Source organism: Sturnira hondurensis, unplaced genomic scaffold, assembly GCF_014824575.4.
Source record: "Sturnira hondurensis isolate 20B ecotype Veracruz unplaced genomic scaffold, ASM1482457v3 Scaffold0010128, whole genome shotgun sequence".
Taxonomy (NCBI): domain Eukaryota; kingdom Metazoa; phylum Chordata; class Mammalia; order Chiroptera; family Phyllostomidae; genus Sturnira; species Sturnira hondurensis.
Window position 1 is genome coordinate 36,086,275 of NW_028082759.1, and position 13,924 is coordinate 36,100,198.

The window sequence follows — 13,924 nt, forward strand, 5'->3', positions numbered from 1 at the left end:
AAGGCACTAGGAAGAAGAACCACATAGTATTACCACCCCCCAAAAAAGTGATGAATAAAGATAAAAACAAAAAATCATTTACATAGGAAGCTAAAAAGCTACTAGAAGTGATGGATAAAACAAAAGACTAATAAAAGAATAAACAAGTCTTGATATAAAATAAGAAGGGGGAAAGAGAATGAGAATGAAGGAGACATAAATAACAGGAACAGAAAATAGACATAATTCAGATACCAAGGAGATTTTTAAATTATGAGAATGGTTTCTATAACTTTATACCAATACATTTTAGAGCAAAGTACGCTCTAGACCTTTCTCCTTAATGTTTATTCAAAACAAAATAGTTCCTGAAAGTGATCTTTGAAGTTCTGTGAATAGCATTATAACAGTGTCAGTTGCTTGGGTCTGATCATGTTCTGTCATTACGTAAGATATTATAACGGGGATGGGATGGGATAAGGGTACATGGGAACTCTAGCACTTCTGCAACTTGTTGTGAGGCTTCAAACATTTCCAAATAAAAACTTTTGAAACTCACGAAGTTTTGCAGGGTTTGTAACGGGCCCTGGCCCTGGCCTTCCCCTCTGCTGATTCCTCGTCTCCCCAAGAGAACCGTAAACAACAGCTGCCCTTAGGTTGCTCTTTCACACCTACCTGTCGGCATTTCTTTTCTTTTCAGATTTAACTGCTACCCATTGTCTCCCTGCTGGAAGAGGAGGCTCTCTCACCTCCAGGGCCCACGGGCATCGTCCCCTTCCCTCCCCTCCCAATACAGGAGAGGGCAGACGCAGGTTTACAGTTGTGAGTGCAAGAAACACAGAGTCGTCTTGAGTTTTTTATTTATTAAGTATTGTCTTGTTCCACGTGAACAACTGTAAATCTACTTTTGCCAATCCCTGTGTAATCGTACGGTCCTTTCAGTTTAACCAATATTAGCCATTGTCATTATGGCTTTAAGTATCATTCCCAGCTGAGCTAAATAGTGTACTGGCTACAGTGCCCTTTTCTTTTTATGTATCATTTCTTTTTATCTCTGGAATTAATCATTGTCTATCTGTTTGGTCACTTGCTGACTTAGGATTTTTCTTTTCTTTTTAGGTATATAAACTACTTATCCACAGACAAGGCCCACAGATTTATTTCTTCTTGGACACACCCCCAGTGCGACCCTGGTGGTCTGTGGTGGTGGTGTGCAGGCCTCCAACAAGACCCCAGAAGCGGTGAAGCCCTCTGCGGATCCCCGTTTTCTTCAGCCACTCCAGGTCTTTATGAAGCTTGTTGTCCAGACCATTGGCCAGGACCAGGGTGTACTTTACATCATTCTCATCATTCTGTCTGTGCAAGAACCAGTCTGCAATCTTGTACTGGCATGGGTTCTGCACCGTGGTGATCACACATTCCGCTGCGTTCCCTGTGAGCTCTCCTGCCCTCTTGCTGAGGTCGGTGTCTGCTTTTCTCAATGCCACTGAGGATGTCCTCACACTCGCTCTTCGCTGCAGTGTCGGCAAAGGCTGTCAAATAGACACTTCTTTCCGAATTCACGCTTTTGTGCTAGTGTGCTAGTCCTTATCACACCTTCTTCCAGAAACATAATAAAAGCATAATAAACCTTCAGATTTTACAAACTGCCTGAGTTTTTTCTTTCCCCACTTTCCACATCTTGAGTCGGTCTTTCTCAAATGATGATCTAATGAGACTTCACCCCTTTTCTTAAATGCTGTCCTTGATGTCTCCAAAATTCCCTTCACCACGTTTGCCTTCCAGAGAGTTTCCCTGCGTTCTGGCTGCTGCTTGTCCCTGGCCCCCTGGCCCCTGAATGCACCTTTCCTGCACCAGCAGAGAGGGATTGTCCATTTCTTCCTTTTTTAAATGTGTTTGAGAATCATCCATGTGGGTTTTAAAAAAAGATGTTATTTATTTTTAGAGAAGGGGAAAGGAGGGAGAAAGAGAGGGAGAGAAACACCAATGTGTAGTTGCCTCTTATGTGCCTCCTGCTTGGGGGACCTGGCCCACAACCCAGGCATATGCCCTGACTGGAAACTGAAGCTATGACCCTTTGGTTCTGTCTGGCACTCAATCCACTGAGCCACACCAGCCGGGGGGAGGATTACCCATTTCAATCAATCCATTCAATGCTTGCTTGAATCAATCAATGCAATGCTTTGCATTCCTGAGAATTAACATTTTCTAATTTTGTGGGGAAACGTCAGCGTTTTCTTCCCTGAGGAGAAGTTAAACTGAGACTGAAAGGGTGTGGAATTTAGCTCTAGGTGAAACAGTTGTCCAGGTAGACAAGGTTATCTACCCACAAGTCTCCCGGCCCCACATTTTTGGGGGACATTTCCCTTACAAATGGTTCAAAGGGCCTTGGGCAGGAGAGGCAGCCTATTGCCATATCACTGTTTTAGTCCCAGTTTCCTCTCTTGCCCAAACAGTAGTAGGCAGGTTATATGCTAAAAACATATATTTGGTATGTCAAGAAATGTATTATACGCATACTCATCTATCAGTGAACTAACAAAGAAGTATAAGACTTACTCTGTTGTACTCAAGACGTTTAAATAGTAGTGAAGAGTATACACAGGAACCAGACTTAAGACAAGTGAGTGAGTAATGGAAAGACCACAGAATGCCAAGTGAAGGGTCTGCATCAAGCTAGGGCTTAAGGCTTCACCCTTTCACTCCCTGACCAGCGGGGGAAACAGAAAGAGGAGGATCGCCAGACAAGGCTCCTGCCGGGTTTGGATGCCTTGCTGAATTCAGCCTGGCCCCACCAAGAGACTCTCTACCTTTGAGGTCCAGGACGGTTGCAGCAAAAAGAAAAAGACCACCAGAAGAAACGGGTCGCCCTATTTAGTATGCAGGTAGAGAACCCCTTTCCTTAGAAGGCCGGTCTCTAGCTGCAACTAGGCGGCCCCGAAGAGCGAGAAGAGCTGGCCTAGCCTCCAGGGTTAGGGCGCTGGGCCAGGGCTCAGCCCGGAACCGCAGCTCCAACCTGGGGCGCGAGGGAGCCTCGGTTCTCTCTGCAGCATGCACGAGTCTGCAGCGCGCTCTCCCGACCCCTCTCTAGCCCCAGGCCAGCCTTTGCAACAGCTGGGCTGCCCACTCACCCGGGCGGGCCGCCCCGGTAGCCTCGGGTGGGGGCGAGGGGAGGAGGTCCGAAGGCGTGGGACTAGGGAAGGAAAGGAGAAAAGGAGGGAGAGGGAGACTGCGCACCCCCGAGGCTAGCAGCTTAGGGGAGGGCCACCTGTCATCACAGCCATTGTCACGACCCCCCATGCCACGCCCATGCAGGGGGATGGGGCGGGGCCGGGCCCACGATGTCACCATGGAGGGACCAGTGTCCTTAAACTGGATCTAGACCCAGCCTGTGTCTCTTCCCCTCCAGAACTCTCCCCCACACTCCAGTCTCCCGGCCCGGTCAGCCCTTCCCACCGGGAAACCTGTGGCCACCCAGGGACCTTCTGAATAATCATTGTTGAGGGTATGGAGAGAAAGCTGGCGGGTAAATGAAGAAAGAAGTGACAATAGCTGCCCCTGAAGTCTCTGCCACTGTGCTGCTACTGCACTGTCGCTAACGGCAGCACTCCAGGTGCCATTTAAACATTTCCCTTCGGTACCTGTGTCCCGACCCATTAGTTCGCACCTAGAAATGGATTCCAATGAAAAGCAATCCGGGAGGCAGGCAAACATTGACTGACACCCATGTTGAGCACAGATGTTTGTAAAATTGAAAAATTAGAAGCTACTTACATGACACTACGCCTTTGATTTAATGCACAGGTTTGAAGTCATGTTGTGGGACATAGTTTTCTTCAACAGAAGATGTTTACTATATGGTGAGTGTAGGAGGAGAGGAGTTTGCAGAAGTTTCTGTTTAAAAAAGAAAACAGATAAGACGTAATTTAGATGGCGATTGGGAATGTTTAAATGGTCGGGTGCTGAGAAAGAGAAAAGTTATTTAAAAAATCTCGATTCTGTTCCTCTCCAAACCCGCTCTCCCCCCTTGCCGCCCTCAGGGCTGACACGTTCGGAGAAGCAGACTGGAAGGTCTGCAGCGGGAAGGTCGCTCGCTTCCCCTCCGAGAACCTCCCCTCCCCCTCGCCCCACCGCCTGCGGGGAACCCAAGCACTCCGGATTCCCGGGGAGCTGCGGTGAGGCCAGGCGGGGCGAGCCGGGGAGGGGCCGGGGGACCGCCACCCTCTGCCGGAGGGAGGGGCGGCTGGCCCTTCCTGTGCACCGAGGCCGACGGGGTTGTGGCATCTCCACCCCCTCTCTCCCAGTGCCCTTCGATGTGTCGAATTCGGCAATCGATCGGAAATTACAAGGCCAATTAAATGCCCTCCGATTTAGAGCTCTGGTTAGGCCTGAGAGGCTTCAAACAGCCCCTCAGTCCCTCGGAGGTCTCCGCCGCGGTGACCTTTGGCGTCCCCTCACCCAGAAATGTCCCCAAGGGGATCATTGCGCGAGGGAGCGGGCTGCGCCCCTTCTGGCAGCCCCAACCCCCTCCCCGGCTGGCGGGAAGGACGGTCTTAGCGACTCAAAGTAGAGACCGGGTCGATGCCCACTCGACACCAGAAAGCCAGGGCCGGGTGAGACCCGGGCAGCCGCTGGGTCCGGAGTCGCAGACGGGGAACTGTCTCAGCCATCTGGCGAGTCCGAGGCATCTGCTGGCGAGGCCCTGGGAACGGCGATCACCTCCCCACATTCCTCAGAACCTGCCATGTTGCCCCCCACCCCCACCCCGTCCCACAACCCGGCGCCCCTCAAGCGCTTTTCTTTTTCCGCCTGGGTTGCGGCTGTGCACCCAGTTCGATAGTAAATGTTAACCCGAGATTGTGCCTACCTTGCATATTTGTTCATAGAAGCCTTAGCCAACCTCCTCCTTTGACAAAGAAGGAAACCGAGACCCAACAGAGGGGCAGGCTCGCCATGGATGGCCTGATAGCTTCAGTGCGTAAAGACTGCCCCGAAAGACCCCAAATAAGGCCTGCTGGGAGGGTTTCCTATGTAATAATGTCCCTCTGCCTAGCTACTAATCCCTGGACACCTGTGGTCTCTACCAGCCTACAATGACGACGCAATACTTACACTCTGTGTGGATGGCACGCCTGCTGTAGGGACAAGTTTGGCCGAGCTTTACAGTTGGTCCTTGAAAAACAAGTGTTTGAACTGTGCGGGTCCACTTATAGGAGCCCCCCACCCCCCATTAAATACAGTGAGCTCTTCCCTTCCTACCCTGGGTTTCCCATACGCGGATTGAACAAACCGCGGGTGGAAAACACTCCCAATGGCAGGTTCCCAGCCACTGACTCCCACTTGCGATGTAAGGTTCGGTCTCCCAGGGGCAGTCCGTTGAATTGGCCGCCGAAAGGCCGACTGTGGTCAAAACTTGCTCTGGGATTTTCAACTTCGCTGCCTTTGGAGCCCCTACCCGCCCCCTCTCACATTTTTCAAGGGTCAACTGTATACTGTGAGCACTTTTAGGTTTGTAGAAAGAATATCAAACATTCTTCGAAAAACTGAAGTTTTAATAGCCAACCAGTACTTCATTTTACGCTGTTGCTGAACATGTGCGTCATCAGTTTTCACTGTCAAAAGCAGTGTGCCAAGGGCAGTTCTCTGGGCCTCGGGATGCGGGGGCCCTTCCCTTCCCTTCCCCTCTTCTCTCCTGCGTCCTACTCCAGCACTCAGCCTTTGCCTTCCCCTCTCCTAAGCCCGGAGGGACGCCCCCTCCCCCCGCGTTCCCCCACCCCTGTAACTTGTTTCCTAAGCCTCCGCAGCCCAGCAGGCTCACTTCTACTACCTCTGTAACTTTCTAAATAAACTTTCTCTTATAATAAAGTTTATAATAAATTGACATTTATTATTTTTAAAAAACAGTGCTAAGAACATCCTTCTTGACAAATCTTTGCATTGCTGACTCTATGGAACGGGTTCCTAAAACTGGAATTACCAGGTTGAAGACTACAGACCTTTTTAAGGCATTTGGTGCACAGGGCCCGATTGCTCTCTGAACGATCTGCCCAGTCTGTGTACTGGACCTAGCAGATCCAGGGTGCCCTTCGATTACCAGTGAGGTTGAGAATCTGTTGAGGCCATGAACGTGACAAGGTCTAGTTGTGACTAGAAGGCGGCCGTGTGCGATCCTCAAGGCATCATGGGGGTAATGTATTCTCTCTAACCCATTGGGCTTGGCCTCTCCAGCTCTAAGCACCATGCCTATTGTTGGCTGAATGAGTACATTCCCACCTTGCCCCCCACTCCTCAGGTTGCACTGGGCGGATCTCTGGGCTGACATCTCTCTGCCTGGTAACTCTAGGTATAGCCTCTTCATTGGTGATGTCTCTTCCTTCTGTGCCTTCACACAGGCTGTGCTTCCCACTTGTTCTCTTGTTTTGTGCCCTTGCCTTTCCCTCTCCAGGTTGTCATATATCTGGGTGGCTGCCATCACTCTTCCACAGGGACATTGGGTTCTACAGGAATGACAAAGAGGAGGCCTGATCTCATCTTTCATACACTGTTCATTTTTTAATTTAATAAATATTTATTGAGCCACCTGTTATATACAGGGCACTATGCTTGTTAGAAATACAAAAGAAGCCCTGGCTGGTGTGGCTCAGTGGATTGAGAACTGGCCTGAGAACCAAGGGGTCACAGGTTCGATTCCCAGTCAGAGCACACGCCTGGGTTTCAGGCCAGGCCTCCAGTAGGGGACATTGGAGAGGCAACCACACATTGATATTTCTCTCCTTCTCTTTCTCCCTCCCTCCCCCTCTCTAAAAATAAATAAAATCTTTTAAAATAAAAAAGAGAAAAAACACAAAAGAAAGTATCGATATTAATATTTGACATTTATTAAACACATAAAAGTGCCCTTCATTGCATTAAGGATAAGATTAGGCACCTGATTTTACTTAATCCTTATTGTAGCCCAATTAGCTAAGGACTATTATTCTTCCATTGTACATATAAGGAAACTGATGCAAGTTAAACATCACACAAATGGTTAACTAGGAAAGGCTTAGCTCCAAATCCAGCTAACAGGCAGACAGTACTCGACGCTGGATTCTAGAAGGGTCAAGAGTATTCCAGGGAGAAGGGTAATCAATAATAAGAGAAGGTCCTAGGGCAAAAAGTAGTTTGGCTGGTTAAAGATACTCTCAGAAAGCTGATGTGGTCAGAGCACAGGCTCTAATGTCTCAGGATGAAATGGGAGGCCTTGAAGGTTAACAGTTTCGGACTATGAATGGGAAGCCATTCAAAAGCAGTGATAAATGAATTGTGCTTTGTAAAGATGCCTCTGGCTGGAAGGAAGTGGTCTGGCCAAGGGCGGGAATGGAGGCAATAGTTATCTTCTCATTCCCCTCAGGTAGATGGGCCTTAGACCATGCACACTGGACGTGAGTGTGACCACCAGGTTTCTGGGACCGCAGGTGGTGGCACCATTCCTAAGTGATTTTAGGAAAGAGCTTCAGTTTGGTTTTGGACGTGTCAAAATCAGTTGTCTCCAAGACACACACAGAGATTCCAAGCAGGGAGTCAGGTGGCAATGTAGGGATTGCCAGGGCACAGAGGCAGCGGAGCCAGCCAAGGCAGGGATGGGGGCATTGCAAGGACTGCGCCCGCTCCGGCACTTATAGATGAAGACCAGGAAGAGAGGGAGCCTCTGAAGCTTCCAGAGGACCCAGGAGCAGCGAGGAACATCAGGAGAGTGGCCTGTGTCAGACGCAGACCCACGCCTCTTGGACACCCAGGGAGGTCAGATCACCCATAGGGCTCAGGGTTGGAAGTCAAGGCTGGAAATAATTTCACATCTCCCTTGGCTCACACGTTGGTGGGACTGACAGCAGCCTGTCTGTCCCCATTTGTTTCAGCAGAACTTTGATTTGAAGGTCCAGCAACAAATGACTTTTGAGGCCTTTCTTTGTAGTTCCTCTCATGTATCTACATTTGTGTCTCACCTAACAATACCCCCCCCAAAAAAAAACCCACCAGTGGCGGATAATCGAATGAAAGGACTGCATACACTTCCATTCCTTCTGCCCCCCACTCTGCGTTCCAGATAGCCGTTGGCCGGCGAAGGCAATGGAACGTCTAACACTATCTTTAGACCTGCACTAACAGTAATAGGGTTCAAGTTCTGAACCCTAACCTTCAGAAAACACCAACTTAGAGGTCCCAGTGCCTTTCCTAAATCCCGCGGTGACTCTAGGACTAGACACTATTTTAGACACGATTTTCCCCAACAAAATGGAGTCTATCAACACCCAGTGAATCCCTGCTGGGCACCACAGGAGACTTCTGGGGTGGCCCCCATTTTGGTTTAGGTTCTCAGTAATTATTTCATGAAAGAAGGACCAGAGGGAAGAAGGGAGAAGAGAGAACAAGAAGGGAAAGGTGTTTCTCTCTTTTTTTATTACTTATTTTTTAGAGAGAGGGGAAAGGAGGGAGAAAGAGAGGGAGAGAAATATTGATGTGTGGTTGCCTCTCACATGCCCACTACTGGGGACCTGGCCAGCAACCCAGGCATGCACCCTGACTGGGAATTGAACTGGCAACTCTTTGGTGCACAGGTCAGTGCTCAATCCACTGAGCCACACCAACCAGGGTGGGAAAGATGTTTCTTGACACAAAAGAATTCAGAATTTGGTGGCATAGATCTTTAAATAACTAAAGATTTGGTTAAGTGATTGAATATTCTTATTTTGTAAGAACAGGGTTGAAAATAAATCTTCGTGAACTCTGGATGAAATAGGCATGTGGATATAAAATGCTTTACATGAGATGAATGATTCAAAATAGAGTATAAAGACAGTGTATTTGTGTTCGAAACGAAAAACTAAACTTAAATCGCTCTGCATGACAGCAATACCCTGCACTTGCTGTACCCAGACCAGTTAGCATATCCATTTTCTAGCAGTTTATCCACCAATCACTGAGTGAGTTAGTGCTCCACCCAGGGAGTGCTGATGGCAGCATTAGCCATCAATAAATAAGCTAATATGTACAATAGCTAAATGAATAGACTTTTCCTCGGTGTTTTATGGCCTGAAAAGAACGCAGCTTTTCATTAAAGGAATCCTTTGAAAATGTGGAAACTGATACTGTCCCAGCCCAGTGCTCTATACCTGTGGATAATGGCCTCTGTTTTAGTCGGGGGCTGGGAGAAGCTGATTCCCATTTACTTTAGCAAAGATTGTTATTGAATGAAACCTTTAATGGGGGCGTTTATGATCCCACTCTGCTAAGAGCTCGGGGCTGCCTTACTACAGTCTCTCCCTCCACCTTGACAGCTCTTAGAGGGGATCAATACAGGTAATATGCTGGCTGGTGGTTAGCAGCCCTTTAGGAAGAAAGGCGGAGCTAAAATGGAAACTGACAGGTAGCCATTTAGAGAGAAGGCCTGGGGTCAACACCGTGAAAGTGAAGCTCCTCCGGGGAGAGAGGGAGCGCCTGACCCTCCCATTACAGCCAGTGCTGAGATCACGTAGGAGATCAGGAACTAATTCTGGATAGATAGCCGGGGGCAGGCCATTCCAAGCTCAGGAAAGGCCTTCCATGGGGTGGTACTTTTAGGACCCTGGAATTCACAGTGGTTTGTCTCCCTGTAGTGCCTGTTAGCTGCCTATCGGCCTATCCGAAATTAGCTCATTCCTGTGGAATCCTTGTTAAACTGAAACGGCCGAACACATCGAAGCACTTCCTTTGGGACCCATCTTGCTGGCCTATGCACAGGATAATCGAAGAGGGAGCACCGGTGCCCATGGACCCGGTTCAGAGCCCTGGGGCTCGATTCTACCTGTGGGTCTCAAGGAACAGGCCCAAGGGGCAACACCTGCGGCTTCGGGTGTGCGCTGCCTCTGTGACAGCCCTCCATGAAACAAACCTCAACGTTGTTTTCACATTTTGCCTTCAAAGCAAAAAATCCTGTGTCTATTCCTTTAAGTTAGCAAAAAATAGGTACTAATACAGGTCTTTTGTAAAAGCGAAGTGATGTAACCTTTTGAAAGCGAGGACACCTGTTTCTACCGGCGGTCTCATTTTTTAATTTGCAGCAAAACGCCCATAATGAAACTTAGCATCTTACCACTAAGTGTACAGTTCAGTAGCACTACGTGCAGTCACATGTTGGGCAGCCACTACCACCATCCAGCTCAAAAACGCCGTTCATGTTGCAAAACCAAAAGTCTCTAACCACGAAACTTTCCCCTCCCCTCCCTCCCCACCCCTGGCAACCGCCATTCTGCTTTCTGTCTCTATGGTTTGACTACACTATTCGTCCTTTTGTGACTGGTTTATTTCATAATGTCCCCAAGTTTCACCCTTATGTAAGTAGCACGTGTCAGAATTTCCTTCAAGGCTAAATAATATTCCAGTGTGTGTACAGATCACCCTTGTTTGTCCACTCATGGGCTGGTGGACACTTGGGTCGCTTCCACCTCTTGGCTATTGAGTAGTTGTGTTCTTTGACCCTAAATTCACTTACTCACTTTCTTTCCTAGATAGTTTTTAAAAACCTCCAAGACCCAGAAAACCTTCCTGAGATTCTCAGAGAAACAAAACTTCGTTTGAAGCATCCCAGCCTCCTGTCCCGGCTCCAGCCCTGTTCCTCAGCATTTACCATTAAGAGTAGATACTATACGATAGCTTCTTTTCAACATGATTGATGTTTTTCTGATAGGAACCACCTGGGTGCTCACGAACCCTCATCTCACCCAGGGATTCAGTGGTGTGGAGGAGGCTCCTGGGGCCCCGAGGTCTAATATGAATTTGGGGGGATTCTCATCCTTAGACAAGCTTGAGAAACTTGGGCTGTAGCTTGACAGGGATCCTTTACCACCACAAGCCTCCTCTATCTGGGATTAAATATGGCTTCTGCGTGTGGCAGGATGTCCTCTATTGTTGGACAGTTAGGTACCAGCCATCGGCTCAGAGGCTGAATAGGTAAACAACTATAACCACGAACCTACTCTTTTTAAAATGTTTGTTGTTGTTCAAGTGCAGTTGTCTGCATTTACATCTCCCCACCGCTTCTTCTGATTCCACGCACCCCTTGGTTTTGTCTATGAGTTCCCACTCTTCTCATTTCACATCTGAAACGTATTTTGGGTTGTGGAAATCTCCCTATTCTGCACTGAAGTATTTCTGTAATTAACTCACCCCCACCCCCATTTTCAACACTTTGTTATTCCAGTAATTTAGATTAGATACATCCACTTCTCCATTTTTATTCTTCTTCCTCTCAAATCCTACCACCCTTCAGAACCCCCAGGCTCCCAGAGCTGTGCATAGCCTGAGGGGGTTTTCATATCTCAGGGCTATCTTTAGCATCGCCCTCCCTTTTGGTGTAAGAAAAAGATTCGAATCCCATCCTGCCTTCTCTTGACTGCCCATCCTTAAACTCCTAATCACCCTGAAGATTTCAGGCCCTCCTACTGCTGAGCTAGACCTGCCTTTGGCTTGCCCAGGGGGCTTTGCGGCTGAAGGGATTTGTAGCCGCCTCACTGTAAGCAAGAACCTGGAACAACCTTGGAAGACACCCTGCCACCCTTAGTGAACCAGAGTTTCAAAATCAAATTTAAGAGATGTTGGTTCCTGTACTTTTAAATCAGGTAACCCAGGAGTGTAGGATTCTCCAAGAGGACTCCTTCCACCTTCCCAGGTTCAAGTACTCAGTCTTAAAATAATCAAAGGTGACGATCGCCCTTTCAAAGGAAAAATCCTGTTGTTAAAAACAAGCTCAAGTGAGCAGTGCACCCTGTTTGGCCTTCATTGTCTTGCCGCATCTAATTGGTTAATGGGGAAGAATCACACACGTGGCCCTAAAATCTTACCTAACATTTTTATTGGCATTTTAAAAATAATTGATATAGATATATAAATGTCAAATAGAACACACCATGTAAGCAAATGGAAGAACACAGCATTTTAAATCACTTTATAAAAATCAAGAATGAATTTCAATCCCTTTGATATATTTTCTTGATAGCAAATGATTTTTGACAAAGTACTAAATCTCAAACAAATTTCAAACCCCCCCACACAATTTATCCCACCTTTTAATATGATTACAAAAATCCTGAGAAAATGTCACATGAATGACAGTGAGAGAATATTTTATTCTGTGACTATGTACACAAACTGTTAACACCATGATCTTCTCCTTAAACACTGTGTACCTTAGCTGTGATTATGGCTGGCTATATCACTTCAAAATATTTTAGTTTTATTAAAGTTACTTTAAGCCAACAAAGTAATGAAAATTCTTTGCAGCAATAAATGGAAGCCAAATGCCTCTTACAACAATGTAGAAAATCATTTTCTGAGATCCCCACGTTTTATGAAAAGATGATCAATGTGGAGTAAGTTTTTCTCTATTTTGTATTGTTCTTAACACTTTTTCTTTTAAAAATTTGGCTCTTCTATTTTTGACATGTCAACAAAAGTGTTGTGACATGATATTCTAGTTAAATATCTCTATTGAAAGAATTCACCATATATAAATTTGTTCTCCTGGAATGTGGGTCGGGTGCATAAAAAAATAATTCAGTGCAATCACGGCCCCCAGGACATCACAGGGTGCGCTGAAAGCACTCAAATCCTCCGTGACCGAAAGAAACACTGTGCAACATGTCACGTCAAAATCAGACCCAGCAATGACAGACAGTCTGGGACAGTATGAGACTATCGCATTGTGAACAGCAACTCCTTGCAACCCCAACCTGCCTGCCCCGTGGTGACGAAGTGAGCAATGACTTCATGGCCACCAAGCTGAGTCTACTGCTGGCCCCATGGGGGACCCAAGTGTCTGTCTACTTCAATAGCTTTGTTCATTCTGACTTCCCTCGGACACCCTAAGGGTCCATGAAGAGCTTCGTCAACCTCATGGGTGCCACTGAGCCTGGTTATTTTTCCAGGGTTCAGATGTCCCTTCTTGGATACACTTTCTAGTCTAATGAATGAATAGGTGATATATCATCAGACAGAGACTCAAGGAGGGAAAAGGAAGATGAGCAGAGACACTCACTGAGACGTCGTCCCTAAATTTGGTTGGCCAGGCTTGTAGCTGTCCCATATTTCCAACAGTAAAATAATGTCTGAGCTCTGCTGGTACCAGTTAGTCCCCGAAGGAGCCCTGTCTGTAATCATTCTACAGTTTCTCCCAAGTGAACAGCTTTGTGATTCTGTTAAGTCACCTTAGCTACTCAGTTTTACCCACTGCTCTGCAGGGACTGGGAGGATACATCAAATAAAGACATGGTTTTTACCCTTAAATACAGATTGCTGAGCCCCACACCCACAATTTCTGATTCAGTAGATGCTCAGTCGGGCCTTTTTAACAAGTTCCCAGGTGATGCTATGCTGCGAGTCCAGAAACGACACTTGGGAGAACCACTGAAGGAAAGCACATGTATCAGAAATCAAAGCTGCATAATTCTGTCTCCCTTTTGCCTTGGCTGGTTAAGAGGAAGGAAACAGATTTATTAAGTATCATGCAAAATACAAGTCATTGCACTTTATTTCATTCTCACAACACCCTACAACAAAATATTTTCTGAATGAAGATGTTAAACCTCAGCAAATAAATCAGGTGCCCGACATTATACAGCATGGCCATGGTGGACAAAGGCAAGTTTGTCCACCTCCAAAATCTGTATCTATTTGTTATGTTCCTACCATCTCCAGCCAGCATAATTATATTAACTCATTCTATTTTCTATGTGGCGATGTGTCTCCTACTTTGACTGTCTTAGTCTGTTCTGTATTATTATAAGTTGATCCAAATTGTGTTTAGAAATAAGCAAAATACAAATTTTAAACAAAGAGGGCTTAAGGTAATTACTGAAGATGTCATGAATTGACTGTATTTTCCAAAACAAAATTTGATATATTGTTTCAAATATACAGTAGGACCAAAGCT

General features: G+C 46.8%; 1 protein-coding gene across 1 annotated transcript; it reads right to left on the minus strand.

The window, feature by feature from the left end:
• Nucleotides 1–1,136: 1,136 nt before the first annotated feature.
• Nucleotides 1,137–3,636, minus strand: LOC118995586 (40S ribosomal protein S18-like). The gene is made up of 3 exons (XM_037058762.1): nucleotides 3,621–3,636; nucleotides 3,111–3,172; nucleotides 1,137–1,511 (listed from the first exon to the last, which is right to left on the minus strand). Exons 1-3 carry the CDS (start codon nucleotides 3,634–3,636, stop codon nucleotides 1,137–1,139), a joined length of 453 nt encoding a protein of 150 aa, XP_036914657.1.
• Between the last annotated feature and the right edge of the window lie 10,288 nt (nucleotides 3,637–13,924).

What these genes read in the sequence shown, in the direction of transcription:
- LOC118995586 (XM_037058762.1), bottom strand. An exon ending in TACCGGGGCGGCCCGCCCGG is followed by an intron (nt 1,512 to 3,110) that starts GTGAGTGGGCAG and finishes TCTATTTGACAG; the next exon opens with CCTTTGCCGACACTGCAGCG.